Source organism: Stigmatopora nigra, chromosome 10 (assembly GCF_051989575.1).
Source record: "Stigmatopora nigra isolate UIUO_SnigA chromosome 10, RoL_Snig_1.1, whole genome shotgun sequence".
Taxonomy (NCBI): Eukaryota; Metazoa; Chordata; class Actinopteri; order Syngnathiformes; family Syngnathidae; genus Stigmatopora; species Stigmatopora nigra.
This window is the reverse complement of record NC_135517.1, coordinates 8,101,401-8,125,330: the sequence shown is the minus strand read 5'-3', so window position 1 is coordinate 8,125,330 and position 23,930 is coordinate 8,101,401. Positions and strand designations below refer to the sequence as shown.

Sequence of the window (23,930 nt, the reverse complement as noted above, 5' to 3'; positions counted from 1 at the left end):
TATGGTTTGAAATGAGTGTCCTTTTTAAATTCATTTCCAATAACTTGTGTGCTTGTTTTTAACCACATTGACCAGTAGGTGGAGTGAATTGACTTTGCACATTGTTACCTCAGGTGTCAATTGGGGTCAAAGACCTAAAGAACTAATGCTAGATCAAAGATTGCTCCTACAAGTTGAATCCTTTTAAACTACTGATGCATATCTGTGAAAGTGGGCCGGGGGTTACCAGGGGGGAGGAACAAAGGCCATGTGTGAAAAGTGAACTCGGGCTTAGAGCACAAGGTGTGAATTAAATGCAATTTTATTGAAGGTATTAGAGTTTCACCTCAATGTGAGCTTGGCCCTTGGTACTTAGCAGTGGAACTCAAGTCGCCAAGGGTGAGAACATTTTTTCTGAGGCTGCACTTCACTGACTCATTTCAATAACCATGAGAGCAACCAGCACCACTTTCTTACACCACTTGCCTCCTTGGTGTTAAATCTAAACCCTCTGTTTAGTGTTTAACCCTTTCTTAAATCCTCTTGACAGCAGTCATTTGCTGAATGATCACTGTTTAAATACATGGGATGTCAATGGCAGCCAGTGAGTTAAATGCTATGATTTTTTTAAAAATGGCTTTACACTTTTATTGGGGGCATAACCAAAGTGAATTTTTGTTTTTATTCCCATGGTGTAATTTTATTCTGTGTGATGGCTGTGCTTCACTGCTTTGGGTAAAATATGTGGAAAAAACAACTATGAGCAAGATAGTGTTCAGGAAAATGTACGTACTGATACAAAGGACTGCAAAGTTTAACTGGTATTTGGTGGAAAATATATGAAGAATGTGCAGAAGACCACAAAAGTAAGAATTATTAAAAATGGAGATTGGATGGAACAAAACTATTTGAAATCAACAACCAAAATTGTGCACAAATTACCATTGGGATTCAAAAGTTGAGGCAATGATACCTTTATTTTCATGTCTGTGTGTGTGTGTGTGTGTGTGTGCTTTTCTTTTGAAAGAGACAAAACAAATTAACTAAAATAATTTTAAACAAAGATGACGTCTGTGTTTTGATCAAATCCCATTGAAGTCTCGGTTGAACAAAGACAGGTGCAACGGCAGTTCTGAGTGGGCGGGACGATGGGGGGCAACTCAAAAAAGTTGGCAAACAGGGGCTAAAATGATTGGCGAAGAGTTGTGAGGGGGCGGGGCACATCCCAGCCATATATAAACACTCGCTTCCCTTTCCTCGTTGTGACTACTAGAATCGATCGACCAGTTGCATAGGCGTCAGGCGCGGTCACTCTCAGGCTATTTTACGGGCAGAATATCTCATCTTTGTACTATTTGACAACGATCTTCGCTCATGCCGGGCCGTCGCTAGATCCGAGTTTAGTCAGGTTGCTTTACGTGTGCCTCGGGTGTCCTGGACGGCTGACCAATGCTTCTGCATCAGTTTATGAACGGAGCCCTGGAAGCCATGCATCCCACAACGCTCCAGAAGGACACGACTTTTACCAAAATCTTTGTCGGGGGGCTGCCGTACCACACCAACGATGCCTCGCTGAGAAAATACTTCGAGGCCTTTGGAGACATTGACGAGGCTGTGGTGATAACGGACAGACAGACCGGCAAATCCAGAGGATACGGTTTTGTAAGTAGAAACAAGATAAAAGTCACGCGCATCTTACAGTGATGGATGAAACGTATACGCTGCTCTTTTAACACCAAACTAACTGCAGTATCTAATAAAGAATTTCTCACTCTAAGTATTATTTTAATTGACTTCATAACAGCATATTCACGATTCATTTGGGGTAAACTCCAACTAAACCTATTTTATTCTCTTAACCATCCGTCACCATTTGGGGAAAATGACCTCAGATAAAATGAAATCCTTTATGACAATAACACAAAAAAATGGTCCACTCTGTGCCATGATCATAAGTCTTTTTTTTCTTACTGAGGATGCTGGGTCACATAAGTTAACTAAGAAGATTATATTTCCACATGTCTGCTCCCTAACCCCAAAAACACCCCCAATTCACCCCTAAGCAACCCGGCTTATGGCTTAAAAATGTGAGAGTCTGTCTGCTTTGGGTTCCTTTATATGGTTATTTTGGAGCAGCAGCAGTGGGAGAGTTTGACCTTGTACATGGTGCCCTCCATTGTCATGGACTGACGGAACTCCTCCACCGCTCCTTCTTCAGCTCATTTACATTTAACACATTGCCTGCCATTGACACTTACAGACTTCCAATTCATTTAATTAAACTCGCCCTCAGAAAAAAAGATTGGACGTCTAGCGCTGTCAAAAGCAGCTGACGAGTCAGACGTGGCTACTTCGGAATACCTTGACTTCTTGCCACTTTAGTAACTATGAAGTGAAATAAATGGTCAAATGTCATCGAGGTAAATCACAATGTTATTGTTTAAAAAGCCAGTGAACAAAAAGTGGCCTGTTGGAATCCCAGTCCTTGCTAATAGGTGACTTATCCCAACCATGCCAGATAAAACTGGCTGTTCTCCCTTTGACACAAAGCACAGAAGCCATGTGAGCAATGCAAATATTTACCAGAATGCTGGAAAGACTCATCAGTACTAGTTGTGTCAAGCCAAAGAAGGAGAGGAAAACGGTTATGTGTGTGTTATGTTTACAGGCAGTATGCAAGACAATTGCTTGGTGTTTACACATCAACTACTAAACTGGAGAAAACTGCCCTACAAGTCTTGTCACTAACGGTTGAGTGAAGGAACCGGTCGGTCCGGTTAAACAGGTTGGCTCGGTCTGCATGTGCATCTTGTCACCCATGCACACGGTTAGTTGACCAGCAGAAGTCAAACCGCTTGTTGAGTTTGGGGGGCAAAGGGTTTAAACCAGCTGAAAGGGGCTGGCTGGCCGGCTGGCTGGCTGGCTGGCTGGGTGGAGTGCCCCAAAGCTGAGCTCACCTTTTTATCCAAACACACTTCAGAAGTGGATTAGTGGGACCCCCACAGCAAGGCTCCACACAGTGTAAACAAAGGCTCGTTCCTTCCTGTGTGTTCACAACACAGACGGCGGAGCAGGCTTTTGGTGGCCTGGCCGTGTTTTAAAATACCCTGGAAAACAATGATAGCCGAGCCGTGGCCTACATTCATGCATACCCACTTTGGTCCAATCGATGAGCTGGCTCCTAGGACGTAGCCATCGAAACAGAAGGACTCGTGTAATGCCGGGAGGGAGAAAGGAGGGGGCGGACTAAGACGACAGCCTTAATATTACGTACCTAATTGGATAAGCTCCTTAATTGTTACCCTGCTTATATCCATATTTTAGCAGGTGTCCCCAGGCTATTGTGGGTTGCGCTGAAAAAGAACCATGATCTTTGTTTGTGTTTTAAGGATCAGAATGTGAATAACATGTTTTGAATCGAGCTTTGTTCTATGAATTTCCAACATTTTGTAGCTTCTGCTTGATGACACATCTCTGACCAAATTCACAAAATCCGGGTCATCCTTCAATGCTTTATAAGCCTGGCGGGTTTAGAAAAACATAGCCCCTGCCCCTCCCATGCTAAAACAGTGCTACAAAATAAATACATGCATATAAAGTTGGCCACCCAATGAGTGCAGTGGTTCTTCCGCCTGACTTTGGTGCAGGTAGTCTGGGTTTGATTCCCACTCAGTGGCAATGTGAGTGATTGTCTGTCTCTCTGTGTGCCCTGTGGCTGACTGGCGACCAGTCTAGGGTGTAGTCTGGCTTTCGCCTGAACACAGTTGGGTTAGGCTCCAGCAACCGGGCCCGCAACCCTTTCGAGGACAATGGAAGATAAATGAATGCATGAATACAAAAAGTTTGCATATGTCAACCACATTTTAATCGTGCCTGGTGATACAGTTGAAAGTACAATATTATGGTCTCTGTGAATAAACCTGTCCCAGCTCTCGGCCATTGCAATGAATTGACATTTTCATTTAATAACACACATTAGTCATCATTTCACATTTTCTTGAAACGATGACATTTCATTTATTTGCTTTGACCAAAAACACTGTGGCTGCTTATAGGTCTCATCATTATTCTCATAACAATGTTCCTCACCAGGTTACAATGACAGACCGAGGGGCGGCTGAGAGAGCATGCAAAGATCCCAACCCCATTATAGATGGCAGGAAAGCCAACGTCAACCTGGCATACCTTGGTGCTAAGCCTCGAAGCATACAAACAGGTGGGACATGTTTTTTTCTATTGATTTTTTTCATTCATTTCACCATATTATCATCCTCATCAACTAGCCAGCTCCAGTTATTACTGATTTGAAGCCTAAGCCATGATATAATGCTGCTATCACGTTTAGTGATGAGGGTTTTTTGTGTGTGTGTTTGGGGGCGCCACACAAAGTTTGGGATTATAAACCCATACTCTCATCAGACCATAACAAATCTTGTGAGATTACGACACCTGTATAAGAAAGATAGAAGATTCCTGGCAAGTTTACTAAACAAAACTCCCATTTCACCCTCCGTGATCAGTTTTGTTCAAATTTTTTCACCCAGCATATGATTGACTCCTATCTAAAAGCGCGATTAGTTCAGTCTCGATGAATGGCGCCATAGTTAGACGCTGTCGCGGCCCACCTAAAGGAATAATCGCGTGAATTCGCATTAAAGCAATCACTTTAAAATCTGCAATATTGTATGAAGGATGGCACGCGATACAGCCGGGGTTCACTGTACTGCACATTGTTTGCACAAAGATTGAAACAGGCCTTGCCTCTGTCTCCCCATGGTCTCTATGTATTGTTCTCTGTTCCTCCTCTGCAAATGCAAATGTGTGCGTTTGTATATGTGTGTGTGTGTCTGACAGTCGACCTCGTATCTTGCAGGCATATCCATCGGAGTGCAGCCCATTCACCCAGCATTTATCCAGAGGCAGTATGGGTAAGTGAAAGGGAGTGGGTGCTTGTTGTGTGTGCGTGTGCGCTCTTGTGTTAGGCGCTTTGTGCGATGCCACTAAGACAGAATTTCTTGGACAAACAGGGCCTCTGGAAAGTACATGTCAGTCTCGGGACCTGCATGCAACTCCTATTTGCATATTTGAATTTTCGAGGCTGGGGCCACAGTTGGCATATCTGTGGTAATAGAAAGAAATTCCAATGGCCAATGTTTGACTCACTTGTTAAGTTTTGTCAGTAGCCTATTGGCTTGCGTAGCCTTTCGTGCGTGAACACGCCATTCTGGAGGGGTTAACCTTTCAGGGACGTTGCGGTCTGCCGAGCGGCAAATTAGTGTTTCACTCAATTGGTGACTCCTTGGCACTCCCCACCAACCCTGCTGCATAGCACCATGTCAAGATTTGAGGTAAACCCATGGCACAGTTATAAATATACCCCAACATTGATTATTTTTAATCATTATTATTTAATTTAGCAGGGGAATTGAGGACAAAAACCAAATAATCTGAGTTTGATTGAGCCTTTGGGCTTCATTTGCTATTAAGCAGCTGCTCTGAGGTATTGATGACTTAATTCAAGAGTAGTGAATTTAAATTGGTGTACTTTTGGTGATCTGGTGAGCAAGAAAATTCATCTTTAAAGAGCCTATTTGATGAAATGTGGTGGTGTCTCTCAAATTAAATTTCTACACCACCCCTCCTTATTTTGCCACCTGGCATAGGAACTTTAAATATTTTGGAATGCCAACAAAAGTGTTTCATTGTTTAAATATTGATTTATTTGAAGTTTTTTTTAATTTGTATATTTATGTTAACATCTATTATGTTTAGAAATTTGAAGAGGGCATTTGAAATTATTATACATTATATGATGGAAACGGGTTGAATAAATATTGACATAATTATAGTAATTATAATCATTTTGACACTGCTATTTCAAATGAGTGGCTTGTATGTAAAAAAATATTGAAATACACTAATGTTAATGTTAAAATATCAGTAATTGCTTTTTTTTCAACACTTTAAATTATTTGTTGAATTACATGAACTATTTATTCATTTTTGGCACATATGGTCCTCCATCTGGTTTGTTGGTTCATTTGCCTTTGCGTCTAAAATGGCCATAAAATGGCGACAGAAATTGGATTCTAACAAACATTCTAATTGTAACTTAGCTCATCCAAAGCAATGCTTGTAGATGTTTTATACTGCAACATGAAGGAAGTGCAAGGACAAATAGGTTACTTATTTAAAAAAGAAAAAAACCTTTGTCTGTTGAAAAGTGAAAATGAAAATCCATTTTCCCCATTATGAAAGTGACACTCTTGAACAAAGCACAAAGCCTGTCAACATTGAAGTGTGCATTTCCTTGGAAATCCCAGAATTTTCCACCATCCGTAGGGAAAATGATAAAATAACATTACCCCCATCCAGACAAAACAATCTTCATCTGGCAGTGATTGCCTACACATGACCCATTAAATCAACCCACACTTGGTATTAACGATCCAACGGGAATATGTCCCATCATGATCTGGAGGGCCCTGGAAAGTCCCCTGGCCGAGCTTCCGTTACTATGGCGACCGTATATTGCAGGCAGGGGGGGAAAAAAGACCCAGGGGTTTTAAAATGTTGTGTTTTTTTTGTGAGGTACGGTCGTGGCAGGCCCCGGCTCATATTACAGCCTTCTGCACCCCCTTAATCAGCCCTTGGACGCAGAGGGGCCACAGTGAGCACCTGTCCTCCCCAGTCTCGGAGACGATGAGTGACAGACTCAGGCCTCGCTAAGACGCTGCCTACAAGTGGCTTTTCTTTTAGCCTCCCCCCCTCTTGACGACATATGGCGTGCTGACATGCTCTCGAGTGGGCTTGCCAGGCGAAATGTAGTATATATTCTGTTTGTATTATAGCCATGAGCGACAGATGCTTTGGACTGCAGCCACGATAGTATCATAGTTTTTAATACTCCCACGTTTTAGGTCCAGAGCCATCTATTTACGTCAATGTGTCCCTTTTGCGTTGGGTTTTTATTGAAATGGTTCTCTTGCCACTAGTAGCGTGAAAGCTCACACTTTACCGAGACGGCGTGGGAGTAAAGGTGAATGGGGGGGGGTTCAGTAGTTCTAGGGTGGGGGGGTTGCTTTTATCTGGAGCTGTTGTGTTTTTAATGAGGCAGTGTGCGTCCTAGGAAACGAAGCACTACAGGTGTAAAACGTTGCATCCTCGAGTGGGGAGGGAAGAATACCAGGTGGTTAGTTACCATGTAAACACCAAAAATGAACAATGCTCATTCAATTCTCTTGAATTTTAATTTTTGGGATCAGCTTTCCTACCAAAAAAAACGTTTAGAAGTCACTGTCAAAATAAGAATTTTGTTACTTATGAATTAATCAATCTTTTTCAGTCATTTAATAGGAGAAAAATGTTAAAATGCAGAGGCTGAATATCATTTGTGTTTATTTCATCAAATGATACCAGTTTTCTATTCACTAACCTGACAACAATGTGACCGTCAGGCTTTTCCTGCCTGCATTTTTAATATTTAAAAGCGTTCACGAATCATGAATGTGTCTGCGAGCAGGCTATCCCCACAGTGCCATTGTGTCAAAATCACACAGGCCGGCCGTCAGCACAAAACCAGCTGACCTCCGATTTTCTGGCTGACGACCACCCCAACACACACACACATTCACCCACCCACCCACACATACACAACGGACCATTCCGCATCCTCTCACTGCGATAGTCGAACAAAAAAACCTCTCCGCATTGTAGCAATAAAAGGGTTTCCTTTTGTTTTGCTTTATCCTACGCATTCTGTTTCACAGACATGTCGTCCCTTTAGATTTTTGAGTGTAGGCATCAGTAGCCGACAGCCAAGGATGGAAACTATGCACTCTTCTGTACACCTAATCTGATTAGATTAAGAGGGGACGTACTTACTTTGTATTTCAGAAAATTGACTGAAAATCTTACCGAAAGCTGATCTTTCAATGGCAGCCATGCCACTTCAAATGAATTTAATGACTAGCACTGTCAATAGAAGTGATAGAGTTAATATAACCGACACAGTTTCTTTGAGGCGCAAACATGAAGTAGCCTGTCGCGTCGTTACACGCTTACCTCAGTTGTCATGGTTACGCACGCATGTGTGAGGTCATTCTTTCTGTATTTAGTGAGTTTGAAACTTCTTATTAAGACACACGGTAAAGGTTTTGGCTTGTGTAGGAAATGCATCCTAAAAGTCACTCCCTGTCATGCCGCAATAATAATAATACAATGCGACTTTTCCTATTTTTGTTCTTAACGCTCCTCCTCTCGTCCAACTTGCTGCCACGGTCGCTGTATGCCGCCAGCTGACCATCAGAGGACACGATCCCCAAATATAGGAGTAGTCCTGAGGAACGTTTTGACAGCAAATGTCTCACCCCCCACATCTCGTCTCTTCGCAAGGTGCCAGCGATGGCTTGAGAGTGCAGTGCAGTGCGGTGTGCTGTGATGGATTGGCGTGCCTTCCTATTTTTTTTTTTTATCTTTCCCGTTTGGTGTGCGAGTGATATGGAGTGAAGAGCTTTCACCGATTGCAGTGTGACTCTTTCCCTATTATGGCATGGTTTGGGGTCTGCAGTGGTCGCTGGTGTGTGGGAGGTGGCGTGTGTTTGTATGTGTGTGCGTGTGTGTAAGCGTGTGCCCGTGATGACATCCCTATCCTTGCATGCTTCCCATCTCTTGCTGTGTTGATTCAACAGCAGCCTCTCATTACTGATAATTGACGACTGGAGGTGAAATGTTTTGTATCAGCACTGAGAGGCAGCTCATAAATGTTTTGCAATGCAAAATGTCATATTTTGAAAGGGGTCTGGAGCTATTTATATATTATATTATTATACATTATCCCTTTTTTATTAAAGGGATGTTCGGTAGAGCGAGTGGTTAGCACGTCGGCCTCATGGCTCTGTGGTCCTGGGTTCAAATCCAGGTCACATCCATCTGCGTGGAGTTTGCATGTTCTCCCCGGGCCTCCGTGGGTTTCCTCCCGGGTACTCCAGTTTCCTCCCACATGCCAAAGACAATCATGGTGGGCTGATTGTACACTCTAAATTGCCCCTCGGTATGGTTGTGAGTTTGTATGGTCTCCTTGTGCCCTGTGATTGGCTGGCCACTAATTCAGGGTGGTCCGGAGTTAGCTGGGATAAGCTCCAGCGCCCCTAGTAACCTTAATGAGGATAAAGCCGTTCAGAAAATGAGATGAGATGAGTAAAAGGAAATTTCTTGGCCAAAAGAAATATTGTATCATCCAAGCAGTGTAGTTGTCTTATCTTTCCACAGTTAGACATTTAGTAACCAATTCAATTTGTAACATTGAACGACGATATGAAGGTCGTCAGAAAATCATGAAGGAATAGGATGATTATAAACTGTAGTTTTGGGACTATAATTGGAATCAGCCAAAATATGGGTCACGACCAAAAAAAACTGTGGGAAATGTATGTCGTCCCCAATTTGTCTTTGCCAAGTAGATAAACAGAGTCGCTGGTATTAGGTCCGCAACAAATTAGTAGATCAAAAGCCATGTCAATGGCAGTATATGGGTTAACATTTAGAGTTAGTTTGTCATCTTTGTAAATATTTTGTAAATGGCTTATCGCTAGTGACATGATACAGTTGATAATTGTGCAGAAATGATCACAAATTGACATTTTTACAATCCCAACAGCCACCCATTGTCTCCTATTATAGCAACCCAAAAGTAGCTCACTTAATAAGCCGTCAACCATTTTTACAAATAAAAACAAAATGGATGGTTGTAAAGACCTTTCGACCCCTTCGCCACAGAGCTTTAAGAATTTCAACACCTGACGGCAGCACTGATGAGAAAGCAGTGTGTGTGTATGTGTGTGTGTGTGTGTGTGTGTTAACGAAAAGCAGCAGCTGTGAAAACACTCTGCTGGTGCCTGAACTTGAAAAGCTGCCAGTAACGGCTGACTCCGTCATGTCACCTCCCCACGCTTTTGAGTGAAGAAGGCCCAAAAGCTAACTGACAAAAGATCGGAATTGGACTCCATCGCCACTGAGTGTTTGTTGACGCTGTGCAAAGCAGCGTAAACGATCCAAACCAGAACCACTCAACTAACTGGGCTTTTTCGGTTTTGTTCACAGGTTGGTCCCGCCTTACGTGTACCCACAGGCCTATGTTCAGCCCAGCCTCGTGCTGCCCACCCAGTTGTCCACATCTGTGAGCAGCAGCCCCTACCTGGACTACAGCGCGGCCTATACACAGTACGCTCAGGCCGCCTACGAGCAGCCGTACCCCTACGCCGCTTCGCCGGCCGGCTTCTTGGGTTACAGCTACGCCGCCAGCCCAGCGGCCGCCGCGGGGCCGCCCCCCGCCGCCACCGCGCCGTCTACCGCGCACCCCGCCTTGCCCTCGGCCGCGGCCCACAGCGCCTTCCTCCACTACGCACCGCAGCAGCAAATCCAACCCGACCGCATGCAGTGAGAGGTGGGAGAAGGGGTATGGGGGGGGGCTCTTGACAAAGCGAGGGTGATAAAAAGCAAACCCTTCGGGGCTACCCTGTTTTCGGGGGCTTTCAGGAAAAGGAGTGGGACAAATGCACTATACGCTATATATCAGGATGTCCTCTTTACTGGTTGGGTAAAGAGAGACCAAATGGGCGGGGGGGTTGGGGAGGGGGGGTTGGGTTACAGTTTAGGCAGAATGAGAAGCTTTAATGTCAACCATTGCTTCCAAGGGCTTCTAGAAGCTAACTCTTCATTTATTATTATTATTATTATTATTGTTGTTATTATTATTCTCTTTGGTATTGTCCTTTGTTACATTGATGTCATTGTTTATTGGTAAGTTGATCAAGCCTTTTGGCTCAGTGAGTTGAATGACGCGCCTGCGGTACATATTGCTTTGAGAGCACTCGGGGACATATTACACGCTCCAAAGTGTCTCAGCTGGACGCGAGCGAGGGGGACCGCTGCCCTCGGACATTGCGGTGGTGGTCGGTGACAGTGTGACGACCGAAAACTGCGGAAGACCACAGACTATCAAAACACTGTGCCGCAATGATCAAACTCCCAGCGTTGGAAAATGGAGGACCCGAGGTTTCACTCTGACCACCCGCCATCACCCCAAAAAAGGAAAAGACTCCACAGACTTAAGAGCTGCATTGTTTTCATCCCGGAAAATATCAGGATGACCTTTTAATTTGTTTATTTGAAAGGGGCCTTAATAAATAGTAATAATTAAAAAAAAAAAGTTCAGTATGCCTTTTTTTTTTTATTTCCTGATTCTCAAGAGTTCCAAAGTGAAGACTTTTTAAGTGCTTTTGGTTTCAGCAGTCAGTCTTGACCTGACTTGAGGTGGATGTCGATAATAATGTGCAGAATGTTGGCCATTTTTTTGGACCGAGTGTGCTGTTTATCTGTTAAAAAAAAAAAAAAAAAAGATCGATCTCCTCTGTCTCACACTGTCACCAATTGTCCAAGCACTGCATTCAAAATATTTTCAGTCCTCAAGTACATTTACAATATTTATATCTAGGTATTTATAAGAGGTACTAAGTTAAATAGTGTGTTCTTTTTTTTCTTTTTTTTTTCTATGACTGTAGTTGTAGCACTGATGCCAATTAACCTGCAGACGTATACCTGCACATCTATGGGTATTGTTTTGTCACCATGTCAGTGCATTTGTGAGTGCTGCCACAGATGAAGATGCCTATTTGTACATCACTTTCTGATTGCATCGGCAAATGACTTTTTATAGTCCCTTTAAGAAAAGCCATACAACAATTGATAATAAAGACATTTGTACTTACAAAAGCCTGCAGACTTTTTTTCTCTTGGAATCATAAGCTATTTCAATCATTCAAATCCTAGACCATTTTCACCATGTAGCAACAATTGTAGACCAGGATTGGGCAAACCGGCCTTGAAGGGCTGCTGTTTTTTGTTCTAAATGATCCAAATTACTGTTTAACCAATGAGGTTTGTGCTGAAATAAGAAGCACCTGACTGAAGTCCACTGATTGCAATTTTAAGATGCCATGTTGGTGGAAAGGTTTTCTCTTCTAGGTTGGAATGAAAACTCGCACCCACTGCGACCCGTTGTGGAATAGTTTGCTCACCCCGGAGACATTAATGGACATAGACGTGCAAGAGGGACAAAAAGGGACAAGAGTTGGTGACCCTTGAACCATCGTATGGTAAGAGTGATATTTTTTATTATCTGTTTGCCATTTAATGGTGCTTGATCAACAAAGGCTTGCTTATTAATGTTTGAAAACCAACAATTACTGTGATTTCCAAACTATAGACCAGGGGTAGGGAACCTATGGCTCGGGAGCCACATGTGGCTCTTTTTTATGGGTGCTTATGGCTCTGCGCTAAACTGTGAGCTCAAATCTGGACACTGTATAGAGTCGCTTTAATCTCCCAGTTTTTAAATCAACCTTTCTGCATGCATGCATGCATCCCATTGATTAGCATCAAGGTAACAATTTTGTTAACATAATTCTGGGACTTTCTACTTTAAAGGCAGTGAAATGACTAAAAATGCACACGTTTTCATGTATTTTTACTTCTAGTAAATTCTGAGTACGGCTCTCAATGGATAACGATTGAAAATATGAATTGTTTATGGCTCTGGTTCCCGACACCTGCTATAACCTGTGCCCACCAACTAGTATTTTTGTATATAAACCACTCTGCACATTAAGATGCAAGTGTCTACATTGTATAATGGGATATTTATACCTAAACACATTTGCTGGTGAAAAAAAAAATCCATAGATAAACTGCACTTGGTATAAAAGAAGGGTAAAGGATTAACATCTGAAAATTGTTCTTTTTTTTAAAATAGATTTTTAAAGGGTGTCAACTGTTGTGGAGAAAAATTGCTATCAATCTTCCTCATCATCACTGGAAGGTTATTTGCAAGTGTTGCTGTAATATGCGTAACACAGGGTCAAAGGGTTCACAAATGTGTGCTTGTTATCCGTCTAAATGTGTGTGTGTTTGTGTGTGTTACTGGATACTTTGCATGTGTGTTTGAGGGGGGGTGTTGAGGCCCCAGACTTATCAGTCCCCAACACCACCACCTGCCAGGGTGCTGTGTGTTCTCTCAACAGGCGTTGCATTCTTTTTACTGACAGTTGTTGGTTGCCTGAAGAGAGAATCAACTCCATCAGAATGTTCTATTTTTTTCTTTTATATTCCATTTCTTCTGAATTAACTGAGCGAGTTTGATTCATCTCCTGGGCATTGCTTACTTCAGCTCTTTTGGGAAAATATGTCTCAGTTCTCCATTAATGGCAACAGTAATAAACTTGTATAAACTTAATACAAGAGCATTTTTCCATTTGTGGATTTTAATATCAGCAACGTCATTCATAATGTTTTTTTCCTTTGGAAGCTGGATATTCTTGTTGTCTTGTCTTCATCACTGTTCATACACGATGGTTCTCTATTCACTTAATCACCAATTTACCCAACCCTGACATTTGTATTTTCTTTCCTTGACATTCCTACCACTGTTTTTCTCGCTTTGGCAAAGCCTCTTCACACGGTACATTGCTTATTCTCACCACTCTTATCTTCTTTCATTTTTCCCTTTCTCTCGCCTGGCAAAGACGCACCAAACTAAAGTGACAGTGTGTCAACTCGATTTAAAAAACAACAAAAAAAACAAGCTTGTGCAAGCCCTTTCTAATGCTGAGTCACCACGAGGCCTATCTGCTGGCGTCCGTCTCTTTCACATGTGCATGCAAATGGGTTCAAGTCACATCTCACTCTCTGCACGCTTCTCGCTCGGTTGTGCAACTCTGACGTATTTGGGATTCCTCAGAAGTTTCATAAAATTGGCCCCACCTTATCTAACCTCTGTGCAATACTATGATGTCGTAGTTTACACCAACATAGCATTGACCTATGCACAGTGGCTATGAAAAAGTCAACAAACTCCTCTTCAGAAGCAATATTTTTGTCATTCAGAATTTATTTTACCCAAAGAATTCTAGCAAATATTACTAGCAAAAATATATGTACTTGTGATTACATAGAAATTTATATAATTGACATTTCAAGTGCATAATATCAGACTTGAAATGAATCAAATTGTGCCAATACAAAAGTCCATTCCAAAATATTAGGCTGTTTTTTTATGGTCTTTCACAGAATAGGTTTTATTCATGAAAGTTTTAACAATAAGACAAACTTACAGCTTTGGTTTTCATTCTTTAGCTAGCCAATTGCTTGATAGGTGTTTTTTTTTTTTAATGTAGTTTTGTTTTTATCTTTTAGCCGAGTCACATGTCCCAATTTGTATAGCAATGTTAACACACCGTCGATGGTTTGAAGAATTCCAAATATTTCATGTTAAAGTGTGAAATAGTTTTCCAGCAGCCATCAGTCGTTCATTCATTTTCCTTTCTGCTTATCGTAGCATGTAAAAAGTAGGATTACAAAACACAAAGCAGTAAAACACAACAGTGTGCAGTGTACTGTGCAGGCGGTGGGCACAGCACTTTGGCATATTTGGAGAGGGTACACCCTATGTGAATCACTATCAGACAGTGACTTGTAGTCAAAGGAGGTGGCTTTAAACACTTGTTTCCTCAAGGTGGTGAGTATGTGTGTTTTATGTAAAAGCAGAAGTCGAGTATGGGGAGGATTTTGGGTCTGTGCCATATTTCCTTATCTTGGCCGAGCATGTTTGCTGAAATGAGCCGGGCCTCCACCTCGACCTGAGTCTCAGCCAGCATTGTGCAAGGGTACAAAACAGAAGGAAGGGAGGCAAGGAAAGGACCTTGTGTGGGTTGTGACGGACAATAACAACAGCAGCTCAAAACAGAAACACTCGCGAGGGAGGTGCTCCGCAACTCTCGACAGCCAAATTTCCGCTTTCTGAGGCATTGGTGACCACAAACTGCCATTGACAGAAACTCACAGTATACAGGGTACATCTCAACGAGCCACAAAAAAAATGAGTGTGCGTAAGCATACTGCAGCAGACAATGGGCAACAGGTGCATTAGAAGAGGATGTTAAAACCCCTGTTTGACTTTATCACTGCAAAAAAATAAAAGGGAACAGCTGTGAAAATGTCTTTTTTATTTTTTTTTGTGGCCAACTGTGCACATTTTGTGACCTACTGAGACACTGGGGTCTACAGTAACCGGCACATGACCTGTCTATCACTGGGGGAGCCTTTTAATCAACGTTTGTGGCTGGGGAAGGGGTTATGGTGACAACTGCGAATTAGACCGACTGGCATGGAGCATAGGATACAGCAATAAATCACATTAGTCAGGGATGTTGCAGCTGCTCTTTCTGTTCATGTGTCGTGCCATAAAGATCCGGAGTGAAGAAGCCATATTTATTCTGACTAAAGCCTGATGATTAAAACACATTGCCAGGGGTAGCGTGTGCGTTTCAAGGTAACCGAATAGTTCGGATGACAGACAATTCATTTGTTTCAAGCAGAAAGACGAGAAAACTCTTCTAAAAAGGGTCGCATGGTCTCAATGGGAAGAGTTGTTGTATATAATTGACGTGGATTATTATCGACGTTAATTTATCATAAGGTTACACATGTTTTTTTTCCACTCACTGCCAATTCCAATGGTGCCTACAGTAGTTTTCACAGGAGGTGGCCCTCAAATTATCCAAAACAAAACTATTCACTTTTGATTGTCAATATATAGTAAGAAAGTAGAAAAGAAATCTAATGCAAATATTACAGCCTTGAGAGTGGGTAGTGCGTCAGCCTCGCAGATCTGGCCTTAGAATTTGATCCGAGGTGGGCCCTCGTTGTGTGGCATGTTTGCATGTTCTCCCCAAGCTTGTGTGGCTTTTCTCTGGGTACTCTGGTTTCCTCCCACATCCCAAAAACATGCACGTTAGGCTGGTGGAACACTCCAAATACCCGCTAGGTATGAGCGTGAATGCTTCTCCATCTCATTTTGCCCTGTGATTAGATGGCCACCAATTCCGGGTGTCCTTCAGGATAAGCTTTATCACCCCCAGCCACCCCTGTGAGGATAAGCAGTCCAGAAAAAGAATATTCCAGGTTTTTTGCCTTTCCTCATGATGTTGTTACTTGTCGTTATCACATGTACCTGGGCTCAAGTCTGTGATTGTTTATGTGTCAGTGATGTCACAAAAACTATGTGTAGTTGGTCACAGAACGTGATAGACTGCATTTTTGGAAAACGTGAAATCAGAAATAGCCCGATTACAGGATCACTAAAGTGAGGCACAGCAAAATATGTCAGAATTAGTTCACTTGAGGCGACAGCGAGAAGGCCAAAAAGGGGCATCCCCTTGTCGAGGATGGACGATTCCATCTAATTTCCTAATCTCCCGCTCTCTCTTGACTTCTCAAAGCTTGAAGCTCTCTCTATCACTCGGTGCTCCCATCATTTCTTTTTTTCTAAGGTTCTCTCTTCTGACCTCTCCTAATTTAGTATGTTCCACCAACCTCTATTTCCCCACTCATGTGAAACGAAAAGCTCTCACTAAGCTCTCTTGTCCTACCTCACCCCCAAAAAACATTACAAGCCCGTGTGTGTGTGTGTGTGCGCCAGTGTGTCTTTCCATGTCCATACCATTTTATTTCCAGTTGTGGTGGGAGTGATCAGTGTGCACCGAGGGTTGTCCAGCCTGATTCACCACCAGCTCTTTATAAGGAGAAGAGAAAAAAAGGACCTCGCTTTCTATATTTAGATAGACTTTATTAGGCCTCTTGTCTTCATCCCCCTCTCTCTCTCTTTCTGTCCTGCTCCTGATACTGCTCTTGGAAATCTCTCTCCGTGTGGGTGGGCAGCCCTCTTCTTCTCCAACGCGGTGAGGGGAGAGTGAGCCTAATAATGATGCCGATAATAACAGAGCAGCTTGAAGGAACAAAGGAGAGGGAGGATGACAGAGAAGGTAGTGGGTGTTGAGAGAAGTGTCTTTCCTTGTGTCTCCTTCAATGATTATTGGCCACAATCTTGGACAAGTATGTACTATAACTGATGGAACCCCAAGAATAAAAATAATAATAAAAAAACACAGTTTTCCACTGTCTTATAAGCTTTACCTAGTCGGTACAGTAAGACTACATTGGATGTGTTTCCTAATTCAGTATTTTGTTTATGTAGCTAAACATATAACCTTATTTTCTAGACTACAAGTCACAGTTTTCTATTTATAGTTTGGCCAGGAGTGCGACTCGGTAATGGGTCGATATGGGCAAAATCTTGAAAAAAATCAAATCGGAAGTATAAAAATGGAAAATTATATCAGTGCGAATGTGCCTTAACTTCTCTTCGGCCGGTTAGAATGAGGCAAAGAAAAGAATTTGCCTTGGTGCTTTTAAATTCAGGAGACGTATATGAAAAACATCAACTGCCATGCAAATGAGAGGCAAATGTGAGACAAACCCAGGGGGACTTATGTAGACCATCTCTCCTCATTGTTTTGGAACATTCATAAGACTGGGTAGTGGTTTAAGCTTTAGCATAAAACAGCAAACAACTGCCGGATAAATCATGACATCAGACTAGTCGAAGCAACATGGAGGACAATCGTTCTCTGTGCAGGAGGTGAATAGCCCAGCCGCGACCCCGGCTGGACAGTGGCTCTTGTCAGCGTGCACATCCACCCAGTGTACACATTCTCTATTCAGACTTGTGTGTACTATTAGCTTGGAAATTGACATAGCATGTGGACAATGCATTGACACTTATGATATAGAAAATCGCTTTGCCTTTATACATGTCTTTCTCATGCTATCTTGCATACATCTGCGTGTATGAGTGATGATGATTATCTGTGAGGTTCTCCCTGTCCATATTCAGGAACGCAGAGGCGGAGTAGGAGTACGAGTAGGAGTAAAAAAGCCCCAAAGAAAGAAATGGCATACGAAACAAAGAGCTATGCTCAACAGAAAGCTCCTTCCCCCTTGGCTAACAAGGAAATATAGGGCAGTACACTATAGTAGACCCTAGGTCCCCAACCTATGGCCCGTGGGCTGATTCTGGGCAGCAGAATGAGAATTTTTCCAAATGTTAGTTATTTATTTTTTAGAATCTGAATGAGTTTATACAGCATTTTCAATTATGTCGTCTGGTCGTAATAATAAGAGTTAATAAACGCTATTGTACTTGGCACATATGTTTCTTTTACTGTTATGTTGCGTTCCACACTTTTGTTTTCCGTTCACGTCAAAGCCTGCAAAAAAAGGTGGTGCAACAAAGCATTAAATGTCTTTGTTTTTTCCCTTCAGAATCAAGGGATTCCATAATTTTGCTCTTTGCTTTGTGTTTTTTTTTATTAGTATAAAAGTTCCCATTTAAAATGAGTTATGTTTTAGTTCCTTCCTCTAATAGTTTTTTTTAACACAATAAATCATCTGAGGGCACATCCACTGGGACGGGTGATTCCATATTTTTGTTCCCAGCTGTTGTATAAATAAAAAAACATTCGCCCCAGGCTGCTCGAACATCTTGATGCAAGGCAAGCATACTTCATGTTCCAATATTTTACCCCAAGGCTCTTCAGCAAAGAGTCCTGTTCGCCAAACTGTCATAAAGGTTTACAGGCCATGACGGGAGCAAGTGAAGAAGCTCACCTTATAGCTGAATTTCACAGGGGCAGTAGGAGAAGGTTAGGTCTCAGGACCTTATAGATCACGGACAGCGTCAAAAAAAGAAGAAAAAACCCTCCACTGTCAAATGTTAAATGCTTAAAGTTCAATTACCGCACTAGTAGTTTGCTGAATTCCATAAATTGGACTTTCTGTCATGTCCTGTAGTCCTATTCTATGTTGAATAAACCAAAAAGCTGCAAAACACTGTTTTAAATCCATTGCATGTTCTCCCTGAAGTTGCGTGGGTTTTCTACGGGTACTCCGTTTTCCTCCCACATCACCAAAACATGCTAACATTCTAAATTGCCCCTAAATATGAGTGTGAGCGTGAAAGGTTGGTGCTCCAGCACCCCCTGCAACCCTTGTTAGGATAAGCGGTTCTGAAAATTTAGTTTTTAATGGTGTTGGCGGCCTGTGTTTTAGTTTTTTTCCCAGTAAATTCGATCTTTTTCATCATAAAAATGTGTCATACATATTTTGTTGAGATTAACGGTGAACACATGTTCTGTAGGGAATTGCTCTGATGTGAATGTTACTGATGTAAGCCTCTATTTTTTTTCTCATCTAACCAAGAGTGGATTGGGCACGTAGTGAACAAGCTGGGAAGCATTCTGTTGTTTTGATCAAAAATTACACTGAAGGCTGCGGTGACTAAGTGACAAATGGCATGTTGTCGTTGAAAAGTTGTTAACGATGACATTGAAAGGGACACGGCGAGGCTTATGCCACCATTGTTAGCCAAAGCTCACTAGTATGAACAAAATCCTGTTTTAATTATTTCCAAGTGTTGTATTATAGGGATTCTGCCTGTGATTTGAACATGTAGGTTAAAATTTCCTTGGAATTATTTCACAACTTCCAGTTCTGGCTCACTTAGAATTTCATTTTCATCACACAACAAAGGCAACGAGTCTCGACTACATTTCAATCACGTGGTTTTTGCTGAAATACGTCGTCGGTTTCAATGATGCCGAGACACGATGTTACAGAAATAATTTTCATTGCACAATTTCAAGTTTTGCATTATTGGGAGACTTTATTTTCATTTTTAATTCCCCTTTGACAAGATTTGTTCATTTTAGTGTGTAAAAACTTTTGGGAAGGGGACATAAATGTCAGACAAAAACCCACCTGGCCTTTAGTTGAGACCTGTCTATTTAAAAAAAAAAAAAACACTTTTATACAAACAGGTTGATGGCATTGTAAATTTACATGGAGGATGCTGGCCTAAACGGGGGAGGGAGAAGTGCGGTGGGATAGCCATGCTGGTGTCTGTTTGGCTGTAAGCGTATGAGAACATTCAAGGGCACTGAGCATGCCATGCTTTTTGAATGTGTGTAAACATTCAAATTGAAGGATTGATTTCATTTACACACACTAGCGCATCTCAAAGCTGTACTTAGCCAATATTTGCACAACCCTTTTTAAAAGATGCTTTTTTTAAAATTCATTTTAACCCCATTGTTTATCTGATTTCTCCCAAATTAAATTCTATCTGCTGCAGCAAACTGCAATTATAATATGAGAATCAAATCGTTTCCAGCACTAGTTAATGTAAGTTTAAAAAGAGGTTTATATTATAAAGCAATGACATGTAAGAAAAGTGTTTCGTAAAACTTTTATTTTTAAGAGTTTTAATTGGATTGGTCATATTTTCTGCTGTTTGAAATTCTGCACATTTATTTTAATGTTTAGACTGGTCTGCCCTCTAGTGGCGTAATGGGACATATCCCTCTTTACTGTAGTATAAACTTTTTTGTTATTGTTTTTCCCCCCAACTATTCCTGTTATTCCTGATAAATGATTGAACCTTAATTTCTTCAGGTACATCTCACAAAAACTAAGAAAATAAATTAATGTGATATAATTTGATTTTGAGTGACATGTTTGTATGTGCTATCAGTAGAGTGAATTTTATGACTAATACCATTTATTAGCATTAATCTAACAAGTTTGTTAGGCAGGTTTTTATTCATTTTGACTGACTATCCATTAAACAACTCCTGAAGGGGACATACAACATATAGTAGACATAATCCACTTCATTGAAGCAACAATTTTAATTGATCATGATTCATACAAAAACAGATATGCATGTGTGATACAAGGTATACCAAAACAAGAAACGCCCACAATGTATTGAACATCTATCGCCATCAATGGCATTAAATCAGTCTGAAACGTCGGCGTGTGTGACTGTAGTCCGTAAAATCTACTTTCTATTTTTTTTTTTTGTGGTCATCTTTTTCTTTTAGCCATCCAGCAACTTGAGGATGCTTTCCCGGTCCTTCAAAGCTTTCCATGCCATGTCCTTCTCCTTCTTGGTTGGAGTGCGCTTCTTCTGCCTGGCTGCCATGATTCGACGAAATCCCTCCATCACCTCATTGTCAGACACTCTGACTTTCTGTCTCAATTCCTGCTTGCGCATTTCCTCTTTTGCCAACCTGAAGGGAAGAAACAAAAGAAAGGTACATATACTACACCTATCTTCTATCAGATTTGGCTCCTGAACCTTTTTCCTGTAGAGGCGTCAAGAGTAGTTCTGTCCCCTTAACAGCACCAGGGTCAATAAATCCCCTTGTTTTTGTTTAGGAGGAAGCCAATTTGATATTTCCGCCGACCCTATCAAATAATATACTCACGGCAATCAATGCATTAATAAATATTCCTTTCAATACCAGTGAGACATGAATACGAGGATGCGTTTTTGATCGGTACGAGCATATTTTGACAGTTTCGTTGCACCCGAGTGGAAAAAATGGATTGACCCACTCACTAGTGGTTGAGTTTCTTGAAAAAGGAGTAAAAAAAATAGCACAAATGAGGAAACAGAAAACTACTGCCGACTTTAAATGGGGAGCAAAATGTGAAGCGGGAGTCTGTTTTGTGATGTGCCTGACCTGAGAAGCTCCTGCTTGCGCGTTTTGTTGTGAGCGATCAAGGCTTTAAGCTCCGCCTGTCTCTTTTGGAGCTCCACCAAAACTTCATCCTCACATTCACCACCTGGGCCGGGTATCTCCTCGGACTCCAGCAGCCCCTGGGCGATCAGCTCCTCCTTGATCCGAACCTCCAGGGAGCGTGTGTGAGGAGCGCTACAATAGGAGTGTCAATATATTCAATTTCCCTTTCGTTTTCATGAGTGGATAGAAGGTTTGGATGTGGCAATCTGTCCATCCCCAGATATATCTCGCACCCACCTAAACAATTTTCCTTGGCTTCGAGGAGAAGTTCCAGCACCGTCGTTAGAATCCTTCCCTGAAATGTCTGGTATGGGGGAATCTTCCATTGGGGATATAATGTTCTCCTAAACATGGCAAATGAGAGTTAAAGCTCTGTTGCGTAAATAATAGCCGTTTGCAAGTGAATACCTCCACAAGAGCTTGGAGCAGACGTTGAGTTAGCGGGCCGAACGGGCAGCCGTCTTCTGGAGACTCGTGCTGGGGCTCTGACTTTTTCAGCAACGAGTCCACATCTAGTAAACATAGCCCAAGTGAAGGAAGGCACCGACGTTTATAGAGAGGCAGGTACTGGCATTAGCAGTCGAATCCTGTCACCTTTTGCGTCGAGCTCAGACAAAGGACCACCCAGAAGACTTTTCTTCTTGTCGTTGGGTCTGGCTCCTTCTCTTTGCTCCTCCAGTAGATCCTCTTGAGCCCACCGCTGTGAGTAGTGTTTTCCTAATGCTGGAATCTTCAGTTAAACACAGATGGCATCAAAGCCCAAACAAGTCGCTCTTAACGTAAAAAAAAAAAGTGCTTTTTATGCTAATATGAAAGAATTACTTTAAAGTACTCCGCTTCATCATCTGGCGGTTTTAGAAGTTCCTCAAGCAAGCGAATCTCTTCATTTGTAATATCGGCGCAGTACGGCTCAACAGAAGCCCAGAATCTGAAATCACAATGAGAACAGAACACTGACTAAAAACTAAAAAAAGATGCTTGAATTTGTAAAATTAATCACTTTCTGGCAGACCTGTTGGGAACATCATTCTTAGGGGTGCGAGGAACGTCTTGAGGATCGTCCGTGAATTCATATTCTTGCACTTTGGGTTGCAGGTTTTTAGATTTAGGTCTCCCTGGACCCGGGCCTTGCACGTGACTACTTTTGCCATCTAATTTCTGCTTTTTTGGCTTATGGCGGGATGGCGCGGTTGGATCAGGGTCTTTTCCCATCTTCAGAAAGCGCTTGTCTCCCTTCTTGTCTTGCCAGTCGGTGAGGATCTGCAACGTGAGACAGTGGAAAAAGTGCTCCAGACTGAAATCCCTTTTCAAAATGTCTCTGTTTTACCTGTCTCTGCTCCTCCAGGGCTCTAAGGCGGCGGTTCGCTGAAGACAGGAGAGTCTCCAACTCCAACTGCAAGGTGTCCAGCTCCTCGATGCCAATCCCATCGTCCTCTGAGCGTCCTAAGACGGCAGTGTAGCGAGGACACACCTTGACGTGCTCCACAGGCTTGAAGTCATAATACTTTAAAGGAGGGCAGTCCTTCAGCTCACTCATGTTGATAGGTACTACTAGAGGCCTGGCTAGATTAAAACAAACTGAAGGATAGGAACAGGGGGGAAAGGAATGTTAGGTTTCTGTTGAACCTTTCAGATCAATCCTTATTTGAGATTTACATTGCAGACGCATGTTTGGTTTCAACCATACATTGCTAGCCTGCACGGCCCAAACCGTCAACAGTACCTTCAAAACTAAATCACGATATCAACACGGAAACCCCATACGTAGACTTTATGCAGTGGTGTTTTATTGATCTTTGATAAATACCATTATAAATTAATAAAATAAAGATTAGTTATTATTGTTGGGCGAGGTTTTTTTTGTTTATTTTCAGGGAACAATACTTACTGACAGCGGTTGGTATCCATGATGGAATATTCCATTAACTGAACAGGGGTGGATTATACCCGACTTTTTTTTAGATTACAGTAGAGTCGTAATGTTTGATATAAATAAAACAATTTATTTGAATATGTTATTATTTACATAAATAAGTATGCACAAACCATTATTGACCAATTATTTGAGCAAACTATGGCGTGAGCGCTGAACAGTAATGGTATTGCCTGGTGATACCATACAGTGATGTGGAATAGGGGGAAAGTATACCCAGTTATTGTCTCGGGAAAATTAACATACTGCTAGTTAGTTGCTATTAAAATTACATAAACTCATATTCTGAATTCAATAATTTGATCTTTTGCAGCTTTTGAGCAGCAGCACATCGTTTTGAAACAAAAGCCTTCTGTTCATGCCGTGACATGGACTCGTCGTGGAGAGTGTTTGATTTCCACTTTTATAAACCAACTGGGCGGAGTAACGAGGTCTAGTGGTTGAAATTCATTTTGCGTAAAGAATACCACTTTCTGATG

General features: G+C 41.9%; 2 protein-coding genes and 1 long non-coding RNA gene across 3 annotated transcripts; 2 read left to right on the top strand and 1 right to left on the bottom strand.

The window, feature by feature from the left end:
* The first annotated feature begins 1,239 nt into the window (after positions 1–1,239).
* LOC144203520 (RNA-binding protein 38-like) lies at positions 1,240–10,565 on the top strand. Its single transcript, XM_077727007.1, has 4 exons — positions 1,240–1,641; positions 4,072–4,195; positions 4,853–4,907; positions 10,081–10,565. The coding sequence occupies exons 1-4, from the start codon at positions 1,429–1,431 to the stop codon at positions 10,418–10,420; spliced, it is 732 nt and encodes a 243-aa protein (XP_077583133.1). The 5' UTR covers positions 1,240–1,428; the 3' UTR covers positions 10,421–10,565.
* A 1,405-nt stretch (positions 10,566–11,970) lies between these two features.
* On the top strand, positions 11,971–23,440 carry LOC144202820 (uncharacterized). The gene is made up of 3 exons (XR_013327564.1): positions 11,971–12,134; positions 20,814–21,026; positions 22,864–23,440. It is a non-coding gene; the product is annotated as an uncharacterized LOC144202820 (long non-coding RNA).
* tada3l (transcriptional adaptor 3 (NGG1 homolog, yeast)-like) lies at positions 20,600–23,624 on the bottom strand. The gene is made up of 9 exons (XM_077725857.1): positions 23,407–23,624; positions 22,846–23,096; positions 22,531–22,778; positions 22,341–22,446; positions 22,113–22,248; positions 21,927–22,030; positions 21,756–21,862; positions 21,459–21,650; positions 20,600–21,002 (listed from the first exon to the last, which is right to left on the bottom strand). The coding sequence occupies exons 2-9, from the start codon at positions 23,053–23,055 to the stop codon at positions 20,810–20,812; spliced, it is 1,296 nt and encodes a 431-aa protein (XP_077581983.1). The 5' UTR covers positions 23,056–23,096; positions 23,407–23,624; the 3' UTR covers positions 20,600–20,809.
* Between the last annotated feature and the right edge of the window lie 306 nt (positions 23,625–23,930).

What these genes read in the sequence shown, in the direction of transcription:
- tada3l (XM_077725857.1), bottom strand. Translation starts at nt 23,055, where the DNA reads ATGAGTGAGCTGAAGGACTGCCCTCCTTTAAAGTATTATGACTTCAAG. An exon ending in GTCTGAGCTCGACGCAAAAG is followed by an intron (nt 22,031 to 22,112) that starts GTGACAGGATTC and finishes TATGTTTACTAG; the next exon opens with ATGTGGACTCGTTGCTGAAA. An exon ending in TGCTCCAAGCTCTTGTGGAG is followed by an intron (nt 21,863 to 21,926) that starts GTATTCACTTGC and finishes TGCCATGTTTAG; the next exon opens with GAGAACATTATATCCCCAAT.
- LOC144203520 (XM_077727007.1), top strand. Translation starts at nt 1,429, where the DNA reads ATGCTTCTGCATCAGTTTATGAACGGAGCCCTGGAAGCCATGCATCCC. An exon ending in GCCTCGAAGCATACAAACAG is followed by an intron (nt 4,196 to 4,852) that starts GTGGGACATGTT and finishes CGTATCTTGCAG; the next exon opens with GCATATCCATCGGAGTGCAG. An exon ending in TTTATCCAGAGGCAGTATGG is followed by an intron (nt 4,908 to 10,080) that starts GTAAGTGAAAGG and finishes TTTTGTTCACAG; the next exon opens with GTTGGTCCCGCCTTACGTGT.